At 41.0% G+C, this 20,118-nt stretch overlaps 1 protein-coding gene across 1 annotated transcript; it reads left to right on the top strand.

Moving 5' to 3' along the window:
• The first annotated feature begins 196 nt into the window (after window positions 1-196).
• Window positions 197-20,021, top strand: LOC146480420 (uncharacterized). Its single transcript, XM_085109571.1, has 18 exons — window positions 197-2,899; window positions 4,381-4,582; window positions 5,160-5,276; window positions 6,139-6,368; window positions 7,084-7,279; window positions 8,008-8,956; window positions 9,336-9,596; window positions 10,437-10,564; window positions 11,138-11,376; window positions 12,391-12,483; window positions 13,421-13,475; window positions 13,888-14,140; window positions 15,151-15,271; window positions 15,704-15,765; window positions 15,925-16,016; window positions 16,307-16,419; window positions 18,110-18,317; window positions 19,267-20,021. The coding sequence occupies exons 1-18, from the start codon at window positions 2,782-2,784 to the stop codon at window positions 19,631-19,633; spliced, it is 3,804 nt and encodes a 1,267-aa protein (XP_084965697.1). The 5' UTR covers window positions 197-2,781; the 3' UTR covers window positions 19,634-20,021.
• Window positions 20,022-20,118: the final 97 nt, after the last annotated feature.

Below are 20,118 nucleotides of genomic sequence, written 5' to 3'. Positions count from 1 at the left end.
GCGCAATAGTGCCAACAGGTTCACACCGGTGGAGGAGCCTTTTGAAAACACTGACACAGGTTTTTAGATTGTGTTATAATTAATCTGGATGACAGCCGCCGAAAATCATCAAAACGTGTGAAGGCCGGCTAGGGAAAGGACATTATTTTAATAAAAAGAATCTGCGTTTTCATACACCCGCCACGAGAACGCAAGTTGTGGACCGCGTAGCGGAAAACGGCGCTAGTCAGGACGAAAATGTTTTTTAGGTTTAGAAATGAAAACGGAAACAAAAATCTTCGTGCTGTACGCTATCACTAGCTCGAGTCCTTTCAGTTAAGGAAAATCAGAGCTACAATTGTAGCTTGCGCATCGAAGATCACCTGCCTTCAGAAAATTTAACACGCGGTTGGTTCGGCATTTTCAACAGTTCGCAAGGCGGGTGATTTTGCGCATCCCGACTTAATTTGTCTTTAGTTCAGCTTTCCTTGGGAGATTAAACATTTAAGGCATACACCCTTTTTTTTAAGAACGTCTAATTTTTTGGGCTAAGGCTAAACGTCAGTCTTATTTTTTTTTTCTGGAGCCTGAAAAATTCTTAAGATGTTCTTAAGCAAGAGAAAATGAGTTTCTCTTGTCTTAAGTTATGTTTTATAGCATTTCAATAAGTTTATATTTATGCGGACGTGATCAAGACACCTATCACTTGCGTTACTGATTGGACTGAAGTTTTACATGTATTATTTTATCCGTATTTATACTGTTCATTTTAAAAAACATTGGTCAAATAAAAATGTTCTTAATTGACTTCTCAGCCTGGGTAACGCTCTTAGTATGTTCTTAAATTTTAGTAAAACCTCAGCCTTAACGTTCTTGAAAAAAGGTTCTTATATAAAAAAGTGTAGTCTATATATCCAGAGAATATACCGCATGCATTTATACATCAGCAGGCTCCAAACATCAGTCAATTCCAGCCGTACCCCTCCGCCGGTATAAGTGGGGCATTTTTAAACTGAATCCGAACGTTGTCCGGCACAGTCCCGGACCCGGGAATTTGTAAGAGAATACCCCAGGGCAAAGTCGCTTACGGCACTGTGGGTTCTTTTCACTAAACGGCATCAGCAAAGACAACAAATTTGTGATTAATTCGCGTCTAAGGAGGACCTGAAATGACTGGCAGATACACAACACAAGGGTCCCTATACCTTACCTGACCAGACGAGAATGAGCTAGGAAATCCGGCAAATTATCAACCTCTCTTTTAACTGTACCGTGGGACATTTGCCATTTGTTTTCAAAAAAAAAAAAATACTCATAGCCTGTGGTTTGCCCGGAGCGGAGGAGTCGATGGGCAGTGTTGAAATGAAATGACAAATGCATTAGAGCATAGATTCACCTGCCTACTCTGGAAATCGTAGTTTGTGTATGAGTGGAAATTACGAATAAAAAGCGTGTACATGAGCTCCCAGTCACTAGCTAGCCGGAGTAGGTTTAATTTAGGTTTCCTAAGCTTATTCGCTCACAAACTCGAGTCGTAAACCTTGCCGGGCTTCAAAGCGCAAAGGAGTCACAAGAAAAAAGAAAAAAAGATAGCCACCAAAAGAAAAAAAGATAGCTAGCGTGGTGTTATGCACCTGTCGGGCAAAAGCCAGGACTAACAGTGATGATGACATTAGTGGCAACCACGACAGCAAATTTTCATTACTGAGGCTTGACGCCCCCAGACAAACATATTGCAGAATTGGTGTTTTGCCTCTCATCAATGATGACTTGTACAGTACAGTAATGGCTCTCCTTTTCTACCAGTTTCAAAAAGTTCCGCAGTATAAAATTAATTATTCGTATCGGCTGCGCGTTGCCGGACTTCATTTCTGCGAGCCATACATTTTCAGTCAAATTTTTCAAAGAAAAAACAAAAAACAAAAGGCGCGATTCGCGCGCGAAAAAACTGAGCGGACACGGGTAAAACAAAAACCTTTTTTCCTCCACTTAAGTAGTAAAACGAGAGTATTTGTTTTTTTTCCGTTTAATATAAACAATGTAGTTATTAAAGCCATGACACTCACACACATCAGGGCTTTTGCCCCTCAGCTTTGCTAACAAAAGAATTACATATAAAAATATATTTTCTTGAACACAAGGGCTGAGAAAATAAATTATTTTTTTTACAAAACAGGGTATTATCCGGTGATAAGCATAATCCATTCGATCACTGAGTCTTAATTGCCGAGCAAACAGTCGCAAAAAGACTTTCAACCTGTTTGCATAATTTGCATGTTGCTTCTTGTGAGTTTTTGCTTGTGTATACAAGCTCTCACGCGCTGTGACCTATTCGGTTGTGTCATTTTACATGGATAAAAACAGGCTGTACTATTTTCCCAGTTTTGTTCTGATAACAGCATGTTTATGCAAGCTCATTTGCACTTGGTTTTTGTCAATTCATCGCGATCCTATTGAAGCTATATAAGACAAAAGAGGCGAAGAATAGGCTAGCTTGTTGTGGTTATGTAAAATGTAAATTTGTCGTCAACTGCTGTGTTTCAAACTACACGGGGACGCTTTGCGACCTAACGTGTCACAGGAGCAATTATTGTGTCAAACATTTGCTATTATAATATATCACAATAAGACCCTGACTTCTCAAGAGCTGAGTACCGCTTGATTACCTTTCGCCAGTGCATTGGATTTGGACGTTTCTACCGGCTCGGTGAGCTTAATTGATGTTTGCCAATGGTAGATTGGTTTCAATCATAAAAGCCGTAAATTACAACAGGAGGAACTCTTAGCCGGGTTTCTAGAAACATGTTTTCAAGGAAGAGTAAGATGTTTCTACAAGCGCGAGCTTTGTGGCTGGGGGTCGTTGTTATTTGGTTCCAAATCAGTTCCGTCGCAGCTGGAAAATGTCTTCGCGGCATCTCGGGTAAGTGATTGTGTTTGTTTTAAATCAGTAGCCCTCCTTCTACACACAAAGGCTGCGTCTTTCAGTTTTAAGGAATATAAGCTTCTCGAAAATATAAAAACAGAACAGCTTAGGCAGTCACTTTACAGTATTCTAGTGACAGGTTTAACGAATACCATTGGGAATCAATCAGAGAAGCTTGCCAGATTATGATATGTAGCCGTGAAGGTCATGAAGAGTCCATGAACAATTGAACTACTGAAACACGCGATGCGTTCTTATAAACTGCTCATTCGATGTCATTCTTCATCGTAGTGTTTTCCCGAGCAACATTTGCAAATTCATTTGGTTCTACGTTCTTAAATACCGAAATGTTTTCCTGTTCTAATAGCTGAGGTTAGAATTGTTCGACCTTCGGAGGGAAGAGATTGCTGAGATGACATATTTGCGAATATTAGACCGAGGGGAGGAAATACTTCGAGAATAATGGTAATTCTTTCTGCAACTGCAGTACAAATCGTTATTGCGGCGATTAGCACTGACAGAGGAAGTTACCATATTAAATGTCAACACTAAAATCAGCTGGAGTCCACTCTGCGTGATGTCACGCGAACTCGCGCAGGGATAAAAGTTCGTCTTCAAGGAAAGTCGAGCGAAACACAACGGCGTGCAAAAATCACCAAGTTCGGCGACCAGTCACTGCACTTGAGAGAGCGAGAGAAATGGAGCCTATAAAATCGTCAATAGTAATGAAAAAAAAAAAAAAAAAAAAAGAAGAAGTAGAAGAATAAGCTAGAAAATAGTCCGTTTTCTTTTCTGCGTTTGGCCGGCTTGGGGTCCGTAAGCGTGCGGGCTTTGTGAAGCTCTCACGCGAGAATCCACGCTTTCGGCGGATCGTGCCTTGTGAACTCCCGCTTCCGGGAATTCGCTTATTCCACGATGAATTTCAAGCGACAAATTACACTGTATAAACCGTGCAAGAAAACGTCTGGTGTGCTTTGAGTCATTTTTTAGTTCAGGTTGGAAGCTTTATTGGCTATATCTTTCCTGATTTGAACACCTTATAGAAACATTTAGATTCTAGACGTTTAAGTTGAGGCCAGTCCTTCTCCCTCCAGGGGATGGGAAGAACTGAGGAGACCTAAGGACTTAAAGGGGCCGTTACAAAGAAACATTTCATTATGGAATAGGTTTGTTTGGTTATCAGGGCAAGTTGCACCCCGGTCCACTCTGGGCCAGTTTTCCTCCAGGAGAAGAGTCATAGCTAGAATGTACCAATCAAAGCTTTGAGTGAGAGAAGAAAAGCTGAATCCTGCCTTCTTCTGCTGCCTTTCTAAGATGCTCGCTTTAAGTTTACTAGCTTATTACACACACGTTCTTCGCACTTCTCCCACTGAGCCTTTTGTCACCAGCCGGGCTAGATGCTAGATGCTAGCCACTTCGAATTTGTTTTCGAACTAAGTTTGAACAATACTTTAAATTTTGTTCTGATTTCTCAACAGATACAATTCATCAAAGGAAGTTTACATTTCAAGGACAGGTGAACCCAATCACGATCTCCTACAGTGATCACGTATCACACCACGCAACTGCCCAGCTTACTAAGATCTTAATTGAGGAGGGCCTGGGCTATGACAACGTCAAATTGGTTGCCTGTGGCTTTGTTAACGTCAGGGAAGCTTCAAGACGTTGCTGGAAAGACAGGTAATGAACTGGCCTTTAGTCATACAGTAGTAGACGGACAGTCCCTCTCTAATGCGCAAATCCCAGTCATTTTTGCACCAAAAATTCCGTCTAGTGACAACCTAATCAGTGAACGGTTTGCGTCCTTCTGTTGTTGATTTACAATAAGCGCATGCGCATCTACTAATAAATAAGCATAAATAAATAAATAATTAAATAAACATATGGGAATTTCAGTGACACATCCATAGAGTAGCTATTTGTCCACCATTTCCAGGTTGAATTGGAATTTGGAAATGTTGGTTTTTCTGGAGGGAAGAAAACCGGAGTACCCGGAGAAAAGCCCTTGGAGCAGGGGCGAGAGCCAACAACAAACTCAATCCACATATGGCGTTAGCTCCGGGAATCGAACTCGAACGACACTAGTGGGAGAGGAGTGCTCTCACCACTGCGCCATCCCTGCTATTTTTTTGCGGCATTTCTTGAAGCCAAATCACTGCTGCTGACTTGGCAAAATTAAGTAGTGTCCAGAAAAGGCGAAAGATACCTCACTCAGTTCTTGTAAGACTATTTCTATCCGTTTTCTTCTCGTTTGTAGTCTTCCTGGTGTTCCACAGTCCATGATCGACCCAGAAGTCTGGGTACAATTTGACCGCCAGGAGCCTGGGGCGACTGGGACAATGGTCGGTATCGGATCACTAGGGATCACGGGGAGGTAAGTTTCGGCCAAAATTCCCGAGAACAAATTCTAATACAAAGGGATCATGATAAAGAGAAAAATGGCAAGGTTCCAGCTCATGATATGTTGAGAAAACCGTATTCAGTTCTTTACGAGAATGGAACGGTAGACCTTCCGGACATCGTTTGAAGCAAACTCCAACTGACGGACACTCACAGACACTTGTCTTATTAATACATCTTTAACCTCTGTCATAAGTAAACAGGTTTTCTAGGCGAGCAGTGGATCTAAGGGTGTCCACTTAGGAGAAGTTCGACTGTAATAAAGACCTTTACTAGAGCGGTGAGATTGTAGGGAGAGTAGAGAAGGGGGTGCCTCACAAAAACAGGTCATAAGTTTAAGAAAAAAAGGAAGAACCAGCGCTCTGAATGCTGAAGACTTTAAGCGGCCACGACGGCAACGGCAAAGAAAACATCACCTAGATCAGTATAATTCCACGTTATTTAAGCTACTTGTGGATTAATCCAAGTTGTTCAATTTGAACAATGTGGCCAAGCTATACAGAACTGAGTTGTGAGGAAGGGGATTCAAATTGAATAAAGGAAAGAAAATCCACTTTCGGACGCTCATGTTCCCCCATAAGTCTTTGAATCTGGTCGCTAGACGTTGCTGTTGTGTAGAGGACGGCAAGGAAATGTAATGAAATTTATAACCGCACAGACAGTGCCATTGTTTTGCTAATTAAACCTCTCGCTCTGTGAAGTTACCGTTGTAGCTATACAAGGGCCTTCCCCCTGCCCTACATCTTGCGGACCGTTTGTTTGCTAAATGGTTTCCTGAATGGCGAAGCGTTTGGAACAAGTTATATTTGAAAACTCACCAACGTTCATTGTTCCAGACAAGGTTGGTATGTAAGTGCTGATTTCGTTAACCGGATGTGGACTGTTCACCATCAACCCGCTGACCACTGGAGAGCGCTGAACCTAACCACTGTCCTACAGCAACTGTCAAAAGCATCTGATCTTGTCACGTGCCAGGACTGTATAAAAGATGAGTTTCATCCTGTGCAGTGTTCTCAAGCGAACCAAAATGGTGGAAAATGTGTGGTCTTATTAGCTGGGCACAAAGGTATATTCCAGAATTTTATTTATATCACATACATAGTCTTTTACAATTCTTCTGTGTGGTGAGATCGGACGTCAGTCCATATTTTGATCTCACTCACTCACCCAACCCACTCTTAAATGTGAAAGACATATGAAATCAGAAATGGAGACAGACCACCACACCGGGGAATACGTCTCCTACTCTTTTCGAACGGCAAGATACTTTAGATTTCCAATATAAAGCCCTGCGTAGAATTCTGAATATAACTCGTTCAAGATGGTTTTTAGGGGCTGATTTTTGGAGAGGGCTTTTTATTGAAGGGAATTTTGTGTCTCAAAATAGATAAATAGGATGCGTTCAACAATAACAACAACTTGAAACACTAAATTAACAGCTTAAAACAGCAAGCAATAACAGGCCACGGGCTATTATTAACGGAGCGAGTGTTTGGTTTATTAACGTTGATAACCAAAGGTAAATTGGCCACAGCAAAGAGATTCGAGTGCTGACGTTTCGAGCGTTTTCGTTTTTTACTTTTTAAAGAACTTCTTATCATACAAAACTAGACATTATCCGAAAGTTTTGGTGCCTTAGGCCTTCTAATTCAGAAACTAAGGGGCAGGTGCTTTAGGACCAGTAAGGTAATACCGTGATGGCTTTGGGAACAATGAATAAAGTGTCATCATTTCACATAAAAAAGTGATTTTTCTTACTTTTTACTCGTTGTTTATGATAGACAATACCAGTGCATTGATAGAGGACCAGATCATAAGCCTGCGTTTGAACATTTCTGTGATCTGGCTAGGAGACAGACTCGGTTCAACAGTGCTTCAGAACGAGGCAAAGGGAAAGCCATTGCTATTTTACTCGTCCGACCCAGACCCCTTGACGACATCGGACAAGTTCAGGAGGATTACCTTCCCAGAATGCAGGTAAATACCACCGTCACGACAACTCGCTCGCTCTTCACTTCAAAAGAAAAAAAAGGACTACTTCTTTTCTGTTCTTCTGTTAATCTTTTGGTTTTTGAGGAAATGGCTTCTCAAGTGCACGTCTAACTGGGAAAGTATTATTAGTCAGTTTTGAACGTTTACTTTCATTTCAGAAATATATGGAAAACCTTCTTTTCTGGTTACCATAAGCAATGGTTGACGATCACGAGAGTTGGGAGAACTCAACATAGAAGCGAAAACACTCGTCTCGTGTTTGCATTTTTTCATTATTTCTCGCTTTTGAACATAGGGGTAATAAAAATTATGTGGTAATAGCATAAAGCAGAGAAAACAAGTTCCCGGCTATGGCGGAACATCCCTTTCTGAACGTCAATAATTCATGGAGAGAAAACAAAGAAAATCACTGCCATGAAAGAGGTTTAGAAATGTGATCTTAATTATCATAAAATTTGGTGAAGTTCTGCTTTGAATTCCTGCAAGAATTGTTAACGGTTTGAGAAGCTGTTTCAGACACTTTGAAGTTGGTTAAAATACTCGACTGTCCCTCGACTGTCCCTGTCACTTTTCAGTGTTTGGAAGTCAGATGAAACACTCTTTCGGTATATTGTATCAAAAGCGCACGGAGGCAGAAGGCATTTACGAAGAACATAGTTATTGGTTCTAAGTTATATTTACCTCTAAGCGGGTATTGTTTGTTTTTCTTTTAGCATTGAAAGCGATTTTACGACAAGCCCAACGAGGAGCAACTCTTCAGGGTGCGATTTTCCCATGTACGACTTGCACAAATTTGTGTGGAAGGAAATAAAGCAACGATACAAGGACATTTACAGACTTGTCAATGCCATCACTCTGACAAGAGAACACATCACCGATATGCTGCAACACATCAACACAACGCAAAACGCATCAATCGAAGAGTCCGTCTGCCACTGGATCAACAAGACAAGTGACATCTGGTTGCCACGGATACAAGCAGAAACTAACGTCAAACGAACTGTCTTCATTGGAGGGATGTTTCCAAGCCGAGTGGAACCCAAAGCAATATGGTCGAGTCCAGGAGACGAGATAGGAGCGCAAATGGCTGTCAAGGAGATAAATGACGATGAAAACGTTTTGGGGTGTTTTAGGCTTGAGTTACTTGTAGCTGCTACTCAGTGTAGAAGAGAACTCGTTATTCCAGCGTATATCCGATACCTAAATCGCGATGAGTCGGAAAAAGTGATCGGCATTGTAGGTCCTGCGTGTAGCAAGGCTACACTCCCGATTGCGGAAGTATCGCGCTTTCATAACACGATTCTAATGGGCTACGGAGCTGATGACGTGTCGCTATCTGATAAGACGAGATTTCCGATGTTTTTCCGAACTAATCCGAGCATTGATGAATTCAAGTTGGCATATCTGTCGCTTTTTCGTGCGTTCAATTGGAAGCACTGTGCAATCTTACGCGAAGCCAAGTACCCTGTGAACACAGTCCGATCACGCACCGAGTTCTTGACCAAACATGGAATTCAAGTGCTGTCACGTGAGTTACCATCTGATGGTGAACTGGACGCCAGTAGTTACATCAGTAGTGTGGTTGAGAGTAAAGTGACGGTGATAATACTTGATGCTTACCCGGCAGCCACAAGAGCGGTTACGTGCCAGGCTTACAGGAAAGTAAGTCTTACTTACATTTGTCGAGCTTTCCTTTCTGTTTGGAGACCTTTGTACCAGACAAAAACGGGCTCTTTTATGACGAAAAACAACTCGTTTCATTGAATAGGTTTTAGATAAAATACAAATTGTAAGAAAGAGAGTGAAGGTGCAGGAAACAGCTTAGTAGATGTATTTCCAACGTTTGACTGAAATAATTTCACAAGCAATTAAATCAGAAGTAAAATCAAAGCCAATCTTTACTTTCTCAAATGCCTTTCCCTTTTTTTCGAGTTCTGATTGGTTCATTGTGTTGTTTACGCTAAGTAGCTCTAGAAAGTAACCGCCTATCGAGGGTTGTATTAACTATGAAAAAGGAACCAACCTGTTTTGTTTACTGCAGGGCTTGATCCCAGAAAAAGGATACGTGTGGTTCTTACTGGACTGGCTGGAAGCTGATTGGTGGAATGTGGATTTTTACAACAGCCAAAGTTACACCGCACCCGAAAGTGTTCCGTGTACCACCGCAGAGCTGAAGTTCTTTATCGAACAAGGCTATTTTACTTTATCGTCTCCTTTCTTTGGAGATGACGAACAAAACGTAGAAGGAGGCGGAACTGTAAAGGAATGGAAAGAACGTTACAAGGCTACTGTAGCCAAACAGGTGACACTAGCTTAATGGTTTCTTCCTCTTAGCGAATACAGCCGCTTCTCTTCGCTGTCAAACGCCCATAGCGCCTGGGAGTGCTGATGAGAGGCGGTTGCATTTGCAGGCCATCTTCCTCTTCACTCATTCAAATTTAGATCGAAGTCGCATATCGGACCGGAAATAGTGTGACTGCCTAGTGGAAGTGGAGTATCTAGTAGCATGAAAGTGTGACGTCAGCAAAACTGGTTTTAACCGGTAGAACGAGATACCGAAGCAGAAAAACGTGAGCGACGAGAGGTCGAGCGAGACAAGTTTTGTAATCTTTTCTGAGTGAATTAGACTTTCGTGGTAAAATCACCTCGAGACGCATAATGTTGACCGGTCGTACTCCTTCGTGGCCTTCTACAGTACTTAGAGTGTGCCAAACCTATCGTTACTTCAGGGGCACCCAACGGATGGTTTCGGTAAATTATCTGTTCGGAAGGCCCTTAATCCCCTACAATTTTCTAAAGGGAATTTTCACTTCGAACTTAAGTGATATGGAAAACTTTAGGCCTAGTGTTTTTGGATTGATAAAAATGTCGTTTCGAGTGCCGAAAAAAAGTCAGCTAAGATTTTCGGAAAGGAAATAAGGCCTAAGGTTTTCGGGAAATGGACAAAGATGCCCTAGTAATTTCGAAAAGACTTAAGTTGCCCTAGAATGACCGAACAGATAAAACTATTATAGCGCGGCCTGAAATGAACCTACACAACTTTAAAGGCACTCCAGATAGCCTAAAATAGCGTTTCAAAGGATCTGAGAGAAAACTGTCGTTGGGTGCCCCTGTTACTTTTTTATTTTTCCGTCTCCTTTAGAAAATAGAATGGTCAGATTACGCTTCGTTTGCGCATGACGCCGTGTGGACGTACGCTTTAGCACTGGATCGACTGCTCAGGAATGACTCCTCAGCTCTGGATACAATTCTCTCCAACACCACCTCAGGGTAAGTTTTGTGCCAAACGGTTTTGATCCTTCTTTCGCTTGGAAAAGTATGTACATATATGGTAGTGACATGCAAAAGCGCAAGCTGTCATATTAGATGTTCTGCACAAACGGTATATCCTCGATTAACAACAATTGCAGCTTTGTCTGATTCTAGGAGATGATCGAGAGATACGGTGATTGTACATGTTGAAGGAGAAGTATCACGATGTCATTTCAAAACCCCACCATCGCATTTATTCCATTGCGCAAATGTCACACAATGACATTCAAATCCTAGCAGTGTGCAGGATTTTTGTGTCACAAACCTAGTTTAATGACCTTAGCTCCCAGGAGTCTCCTGTAGCTCAGTGCTAGGGCATCCGAACTAGTAATCGGAAGGTCTTAGGTTCGAATCACTCACTGAATAATACATCGTTCTCAAAAAGATAATTGCTTAACGTAAATATATACTGAGCTGACACTTTCAGACTCAGTTCTGTCCCTTTATTCATTTCTCAGGGGATGTAGGAACTTTGTCGACTTACCTTCTATATTTTGCTTCCTCACGCTAATTCCTATCTGATCTTATTAGGCTATTCCGCCAGCGTATTCAGCAGGTGGACTTCTTGGGAGTTTCAGGGCGAGTTCACTTCAAAGATGGAGACCGTCTATCCAACATTCTCATCAAACAGAAATTTGCCTCGCATTCTGTTGCTATTGGTCACTTTATTCATGCCAAGGAAACGAACAGCTCTGTCAGAGGGGGCCTGGAGTGGAATCCCAACAGGATCACATGGGCAACCGGACAGATACCCAGTGATCTTTTGCCTGGTATGGTCGAGAAAAAATAAGGAGACAGAAAGGGAAAACTGGGGCGTTAGCTGGGATATGTGAATCTCACTTAATTTATTCTGAGACCTCGTCTAAGCTGAAGTCGGTACACGTGTCCAGTGGCGGATTTTGGGGGAATAATCATTTGTCGCGACCCTATTTCAAATGTGAACTTGTCCACCCCATCAAATGTGTTCATACTTAGAGAGAAATCGAAGCTCTACTGTAGTTTATTAGGAATTTAATCGAAGCCTAAGCGAGAATTCTCTGCTTCTAAAACCCCAAGATTGCCGAGCGGCCGCGAATGAAAGAAATCTGAAAGAACTTGCCTTCAGTTGGTACAGTGGCACTGATGTTGACGAAATTTGTTCATTGTCAAACGTGAGAGAAAATATATGTCAAAAACGAGGGCGAGTGCTTCATCAGGGGTCCGAACACCGAGAAAAAGATGAAAGCGGCCGAGTGTTTTTATTCTTTCGAGGTGATTGGCCCCTGATAAAGCACTCGGTCTCGTTTTTGACATATCACTTCAATACTAGGTGCAAATTACATGCCATGGTGTGAAGAAATGAATTCCGTAGAAAGTACTAGTAACCTTGAGAGACAGTACAACTGTTGGACATTTCTTTATTGTATTTTGTGTGAAACGGTGAAATTTGGACTCTTATCGAAAATACCCTGAGAATATTGTTCCCATTCGACACAAACTCTTTTGGGTAATCGCTGGAGATAGTTCCTCATTGATCTATTGTGAGAAGCGACTTTATCGAGATCTAAAGAGGAATTGCTCTTTGTCTATTTCCTCTGCACAGTTTTGGGTGTCAGTTCTTTTAAGGTAATGTTGCAAGTGACGATTTGTTCAGAATGTTATTTTTCCTGGTACCTTGTGTCGTAAGCAAATGCCTAAAGACAAGCTCTACTGAATAAATTGTTTAAGACTGATCATATCACTAATGTTTTTAAGAGACAAGGAGTTGTCCCGTACGAAGCTCTTATCTTTTTTATTTTTTTCAGTATCTGCTCCCAAGGCGATATGCGGGGTTGAAAAGTTGAGGAAAGCTCTAAATGTGTCCTGTCGGGTGGCTATCATTATTGCTGTTGTTATTGGTAAGAACTGGAGTAAGATAATTATTGAACATGTAATCGCCTTGTTGTTGTGCGATGCTACGCGGCAAGCCAATAACAGATAATAAAAGAGAGGTGAAGCTGGAAATAAGTGTAAATATGGTAAGGCTTCGCCCCTTGGTCCAAACCAAACCCTTACCTTTTTATATACCTATTTTTTTTTTACCGGAAGTAACCCTTTCATGTACCTTCCATAGGAAATGGTACCCCATTCACATACCTACGGTAGAAACACTATCTTTTTTCGTTGGGTCTGTTGAATGGCCCCTTTTGAATACCTAAATGACAGTTTTCCCTGCCCTTTTCTATACTTCAGCTCGTAAAATCCCTACCCATGAGTTTAATATACCTCTCTCCTGAAAAGGAACTCCTTTCAGGCGGAGCCTAACCGTATAGTCCTTTATAGGGAGTACTCCCCACCCCCCTCCCGGGAACAGTTCTGGCCTTGATCCAGTCAAAGATAGACAGAAAGAAAGACAGGTAGGCCGAAAGATAAATAGAAAGACAGACAGAAATGGAGCCAACAGCAAAATTAGGTGGGAGCTACGTCAACAATTAATATGGACCTTAAGATTTGAGTACCCGTACTACTTTTAAATTTCAAACCAGTCGCATCCCCAGAACTCTCGCTCTTTTCTGTTGCTATGAATATCAGCAGATAAGGGGGCTCTTGAAAAAAGATTGACGTGATGAGTGATTATCTGAAGCAAGTGAACTAGATATGAAAAGTCGTATTCCTACTCAATGCTCAAATTTAAAGTCGCTCGCTTTTGTGGGTTTTACGCAGAAAGAAAACTAATGAGCAAGATGAAGTTAGGGATAGAGCTAGGGATAAGGTGAGCGCTCGGTCCTCTCGGAGACCCATGCACATTGTCAACAACAAAATGGACTTATTTTTCAATCTGTTTTTTCCTTCAAGCGGTGACATCCGTTTCCATAATCCTCATTATTGTGGCGTGCATTCTGAAAGGAAGGTGAGCGTGGAATAAGATTTGATGAATTTTTCAAGTGGAGAGCTGTTTTTAATTGAGTGTCGTTAAACCAAAAAGTAATTACTCTGGCCAATCACAACAGACGACAACAGTGCAATGAACCAATCAGAACACGAAGTAATTGTACGTAACCGGCGCCAAGCGCGGGAAAACATGTGCGACCGAGACACGATTGGTTTTGGTTTGGTTTCTCATTGGTTGAGGAAGTGGCGCGAAGTTTGCCAACCAATCACAGAACGAAGTAAAATAAAACCAAAGCAAACATGAATTTACTTTCGACACTCAATTGAAAACCGCTCTAGTACATTATGACATGGGATTTGTTCAAAGCTGTATGTGTACTATGATGAAGAAAGGAAATAATTCATGGAAAACTGTTTTTCTTCATTGTCAGATACTCCTCTAAGTATCGCAACACTAAAAATCGTCTGCGCGAACTCGGTTTACTGGACGCTAAATTCACCGGCGCCATATTTGCTTTGGATGAGTGGGAGACGCCGAGAGAAAAAGTCATTCTGAACAGAAAACTGGGAGAGGGGGCTTTTGGTGCAGTGTTTGGCGGGGAAAGCCTGGGGCTGATGGGATCTGACGTCTCGGTCCCAGTAGCTGTGAAAACGCTCAGAGTTGGGGCATCAATTGAAGATAAGGTTTGTAAATTAACTCTGCAACTGAAAAAATGAGCCTAACAAAGCAAAGCTTTTAATGCTGGATCATGAGAAAAACAATGGCCCTACATGTGAGTTTTACATTTTTGGACTGACAGTTTAATGGGGTACCTTAATGTGAGGAGCTAATGCGGGGTACTAAATAAAGTTCCGGTCCGTGCGGGGAGGCAAGACCCGAGGTTTGAACCCTGTACGCTTTCACAAGAGCTTGCAAACTCTTACTAAAATGGTAACCCTTTCGACAAATGCGTAAAACAAAAAATTGTACCTATTTCTTAGACCTCAAAGATAAGTCAAAGATAATAATTAGAACTGCACACCGTCAATCTTTCCCGGTGGCAAGCGTAATCTCTGAGATACAACATCTACCTTGAATTTTTGTTCAATTTTTGCTACCCTTTCTAATACTTGGATTTAGACGGGTTTGGACGCATTTTAGACGAGTTTCAGATATGTTTTAGAGGCGTTTGGATGCATTTTAGACGAGTTTCAGATATGTTTTAGACGCGTTTGGACGCATTTTAGACGAGTTTCAGATATGTTTTAGACGCGTTTCGGACGCGTTTTGGCACGTCTTAGACGCGTTTCAGATGCATTTAGAGCCACTTTTTCGGTTTGTAGACTATTTTTGCGACTATCTAAAATACTAAAATTTTAAACTTTAATCAGACCATTTCGCTTATCACGAGGGTGAAAAATGAATCCGCGGCTCACTATATGGTGAACCTGCCCCCGGCTCGTCGGCGAATTCTTCTCTCTTTCTGAACTTGAACAACGTCTAAAGTTACGTTCATTTCGTGGATAATTCGTGCCATATTATGTAAACTGAACTAGTCTGAGAAATCGCGAATTGTGAATTTCATGATTAAGTGACGTTTTTGTTGTTGTTGCCGTCGCGGCTCAAAAGAAAGAAACGAACGTGGATTCATAAATGTGCTTCATTATCTAACTTTAATAGTCTCGCCAGTATGTAATTGATTTTTTCTCTCTAGGTTGAGTTTCTAAGCGAGGCAGACAACATGAAACTGCTGTCTCATCCCAATCTGGTCAAGCTGCTCGCTGTCTGTACCACAGGAGAACCAGTCTATATTGTCATGGAGCTTATGATTCATGGTGAGAACCGTTTAAAGCCTAAAATGCCGGTCATCGCCTCGTCCATTTGTTGTTCTCAAGATTTCAAGCCTAAAAATGAACTCAATCAAAACCCCAGATAGAGGTTCGGTTGATACCGAATCAAGCTCTGCATTTAATTTTCTCTTATCTAGTTGCTTAAAAGAACGAATGCGTGTACTTATCTACTTATTTATATTTATATTTATATTTACTACTTTATTCTAATTTTATTCATGTTTGTAATAATTATTAAGTTACACAGCCTGCCTCGACTGATTAGCCTGCTATATGCGGGCTGTGTATTCCTGTAAAAGATATAAGTATATGAAATAAAGTTGTTGTTGTTTGTTGTTAGTTTTGTTTGTTTGATTGATACTTCTTACAAGTTCTGTCCAGTTACCAGTTCAAAGTTTGTTTCAATTTGTTTTTCAGGCGATCTAAAGAACTTCCTTCTCGCTCGCCGTCGATCAGTGGATCAACAAGGGTCACCCGAGGTAAGGCGTGGAGTAGACTGTTCATAAACCTTGTATTTTTTCATAGGCTCATTAGATGTTTACAGACTGTCTCAAAGGCGCTCTTCCGATCATTTCTCCCATCCTATTGCCCTTGGTCGGTCTTTTCAGTGTTATGTTTCAAAAGCTCTCTCTCCTCAGGCAGAAGACGTTACACCTCGAAGACTCACGAGCATGGCGCTGGACATTGCTCGCGGACTCCAGTACCTTACAGATATGAAGTTTGTTCATAGGTGAGGCCCCTAGTTTAAACTTTGTTAAGTTATGCTTATGCCTGCGTATGACGGTCAACCAGCACTTGCTGGTGTTCGTTACGTTGGGGTTTGTACAAAAACAAAACAAGCTTAAAAACAAACGGATCCTAACGTTTACCCACAGTCCTTAGCTTTCTATTTCTCGCAGCCCTAACTGTTTTAAGAGCGAGAATCAAACCAACCGCCTTACGAGAATTGTCTATCAAAGACGTTGAGTTTGTACTACTGTTATTCTTATAGTTCTCTAGCCTTGTAAACTTACTTCTCAGGGATCTCGCTTTACGGAACTGTATGGTTGGTTTTGGGAACGAGATTAAGATTGGCGACTTTGGATTGGCGCGACCGCTACAGGGAAGTGATTACTACAGGTTTCAACGAAAAGGTGAGAACATTGCACCCAACTTTGTTCCGAGTCTGACTGCAAGAAAACTTGCAGAAGTTAAGACCTTTACATTAGCTAACCATTTCCATCCCGAGAGCGCAAAGCTCAAAATATGGAAGTTAAGGTCATGGTAAAGCCTTCGCGAGCCTAATAACCCACTACTGCCGGGGATTGTCACGGTTTCTACTTCAACTCTGCTAGTCCATGCTAGGTTTCATGTACGCCTAGCCCCACCCCTCCCACCCCCCAGCATTTGTCATGTTCCCCTGACACTTTCCTGTTACCCGTTTATATAAAGAAAACGAGAATTTGTTCAACCTCGATTCTCTTCGATGACATATGGAAAACACTTACTTCGTTACCTAGGGCCTAAACTGTGGAATGATCTCACTCCTAGGATAAGATATCAACCCTCTCTGAAGCAATTTAAAAGAGTCATACGTAATCAGGACCTTACTGCCCTAGCTGCAAATGTCAGTAACTGTCGAGGCTGCAACCTATGCCAAGAATGACTGTCATTTACATGAGTTTTACAATTGATGTATGAAATTTTTAATATTTTAATATGGTTTACGATCTAAATTTCAATATATTGTAGTTCTTTCTTTTTAGCTAGAGTTAAAATAGGCTATTTATTTAGGTGTCCACTATTAGTAGAGGGGACTTCTCCCCTCGGCTACATTCCTTTTGCGACACAATAATAAAGTTATTATTATTATTATTATTATTATTATTATTATTATTATTATTATTATTATTATTATTATTATTATTATTATTATTATTATTATTCCTGGGATGGGTGGAGAGAGGCAATGTGTGAGTAAAGTGTCTTGCCCAAGAACGGACCGCTTGATTTGAAGACTGACCCACTAACCATTGTGTCTCACTACAAAATATATAAAAAATGTAAACAATGAGAGGTGTCCTCTTTAAGAGAAATGGCCGTCATAAAAGTCAAAGCAAATAGCCTAATTTCGATGTATTAAAACTCGGCCTGAAACAATAACCATCACTGCGAGGCTCCAGGGAATAAACCCATATAAACTCTACAATTTATTCCCCGGAGACTCGAAGTGATGTCATTGTTTCAGGCTGAATTTTAATATATCGAAATAGGCCTTATCACGGTTTTCGACACCATTTTGACGGGTAGGCAAACAGGCTTGAAATAACAGTGTTTGTATGGAAATCCGATGTCAAATAATTTTCATAAAACATCGCTTCTGAAAAATTCATGAATTGGAAACTATTGGCACTAGGAAAAGGATTTTAAGAACAAAATTGGAGGGATGTAGCTGTGCCAGAAAGCGTCCAGTCGTGTTTTGAACTTTCCATACATTTTTCTGTATTGCGAACCAGCCGTGAACTGCTACTAAAAATAGTTCGCGGGAAAAAATACAGGGAAATGTATGAAAAGTTCAAAATACGACTGGACGCTTTTTGTCACAGCTACATCCCTCCAATTTTGTTCTTAAAATCCTTTTCCTAGAGCCAAAAGTTTCCAATTCATGAATTTGTCGGAAGCGATGTTTTATGAAAATTATTTGACATCGGATTTCCATACAAACACTGTTATTTCAAGCCTGTTTGCCTACCCGTCAAAATGGCGTCGAAAACCGTGATAAGGCCTATTGGGCTATAGGTGTACATTTACCGACGTTAATGTGCTTTCTCGTTGACTCCTCAGCTATGTTACCCGTCAGATGGATGTCTCCAGAGTCTATCAGGGAAGGTTTATTCACCCCACATACAGACGTGTGGTCGTATGGCATAACACTCTGGGAGCTGTCCACTATTGGCGGCTTCCCTTATCAAGGTCTGTCTAATACTGAAGTCCTGGAGAAGGTGAATCAGGGCTGTACGCTAGAAATACCTCCTCACTCCAGTCGCGAAATGTAAGTGGATTGTTGTGCTATTTAAGAAAAACAAACCGTGCGCATGAGTTTGTTTGATTCAAACCACTGGTGAAGTAATAGTCAAGCACGAGGAACTGAGTGTTTCCTCCGATTTCCAAACACCGAGAAGTAGGTTGGAAAAACGAGGCGCAGCCGAGTTTTTTTAACCAACTTCGAGGTGTTTGGAAATAGGAGGAAACGCTCTTTCGAGTGTTTGATATAACTTTTCAAACTATTGATAATTCTTGGAGAAATTCGAAGCAAAAGCTCACAAAATTTTATGATAATTAAGATCACATTCTAAGCCTCCTTCACGGTAGTGATTTGCTTTGTTTTGGCTTGATTAATTATTAATGAGTTTGAGAAGGTTTATACAAGTATTCCCTAGTATTTCCCGATATTCTACTGCAGTATAAAGCAAACGTTTTGTATTTCATTTGGCTAAGATTGTGAAAGAGGTGAAACATGTTGACGCCGCCTGTTTGATACAGTCTAGGAGCAGGACTGTGTACATTCATTCCTGACCTCGGAATATGTTAAATAATAATAAATTCTTGTCACAAGGTCTGAGAAATTAGAGCAAAACGTAGCTTTCGACTGTATCTCACAGTGCTCATCAGCAGAGAGAGCTCCACGTTGTCACGTGATGACATGCTGTCTAATCACGTGACAACAAGTGGTTAAAAATGGCGGGAAGATCATAGCCCCCATCTCTGTTTAACGTGGGACGTTGGTGTCTAATGTGGATGGCTTCCTTGATTTTCCTTTTGATTTCCACGGATTCCAATATCCCTTTCTAAGATCTGCTTTTCGCGCATTGCCATAAATGCACAAAAATACCTCGATATTAACAGTTACTGTCCTTTCAACAAAAAAGCTTGTAAATCGTTCATTGGACTTGTGATTTACACATGTTTTTAAAATTCAGACTTGCCTTTTTTATTTTTAGGGTGTCTTTGCTCCACAACTGCTGGAATCAGGACCCCTTAGGAAGACCAAAACCCTCGGAGATTGTCAGAATCCTAATCGAAAACCCAGAGCTTGTTCACGCATGTATAGACGTACCGGGCAGCACGTTATTGGATAACAGTGTGGGCAACTTTGACGCAAGAAAGACTACTGCGCGTGCGCGAGACGGGATAGAGAGTCCGCTATCAAACAATTCGCTTCCACCCGATCATGTCAGCAGTACTTTGAATTTAACCCCCAAACAACGTAACAATCACATGTCCAGGAAGTACAGCGTCAAACCTGAAGCGACGAGGACGAAACGGCATTCTGTCATGTTATGGAGGAAAACGTCGGTGTATTTTTAGAAGGGATTTAAACGCTAACATTTGAAGATGAATATATCTTTATTATCTTATTTTCTCACAAAAGTGTCGATCGTTTGAAAATTAAACGAAAGACAAGGAAAACTAACATTTTGAGAGTGGGGTTCGAAAAAACTCCACTCAAATTTTGTATCTGATATGTCGAAACACACACCATACGAGACTGTGAATTATTTCAATTCTGTGTTTCTGGTATACTATATATTGTCTCTCAACTTCTCGGTTTTGCGCAGAGTCGAGAGTGCCTAAAAATTGTTGGGAAAAATTAGTATTTGGTTATTAACCCTTATTTTCTAAAAAAAATTTCTACGTTTTTAGCCAAGTTTTTATCTTAAAAGTTAAATAAAAGAAAGTTGTTTCTATTTTGCAAGTTTTTGTGGCTGCTTTTTCTACTCCTATGCATTCACTTTTTCAGGAAGAACGACAAAATGGACACTTTCCAAGAAAATGCGACGAAAACTTGGTGA

This window comes from Pavona decussata, unplaced genomic scaffold, assembly GCF_977016875.1.
Source record: "Pavona decussata unplaced genomic scaffold, jaPavDecu1.1 SCAFFOLD_53, whole genome shotgun sequence".
NCBI classification, from domain to species: domain Eukaryota; kingdom Metazoa; phylum Cnidaria; class Anthozoa; order Scleractinia; family Agariciidae; genus Pavona; species Pavona decussata.
This window is presented reverse-complemented; position numbering and strand designations above follow the sequence as displayed.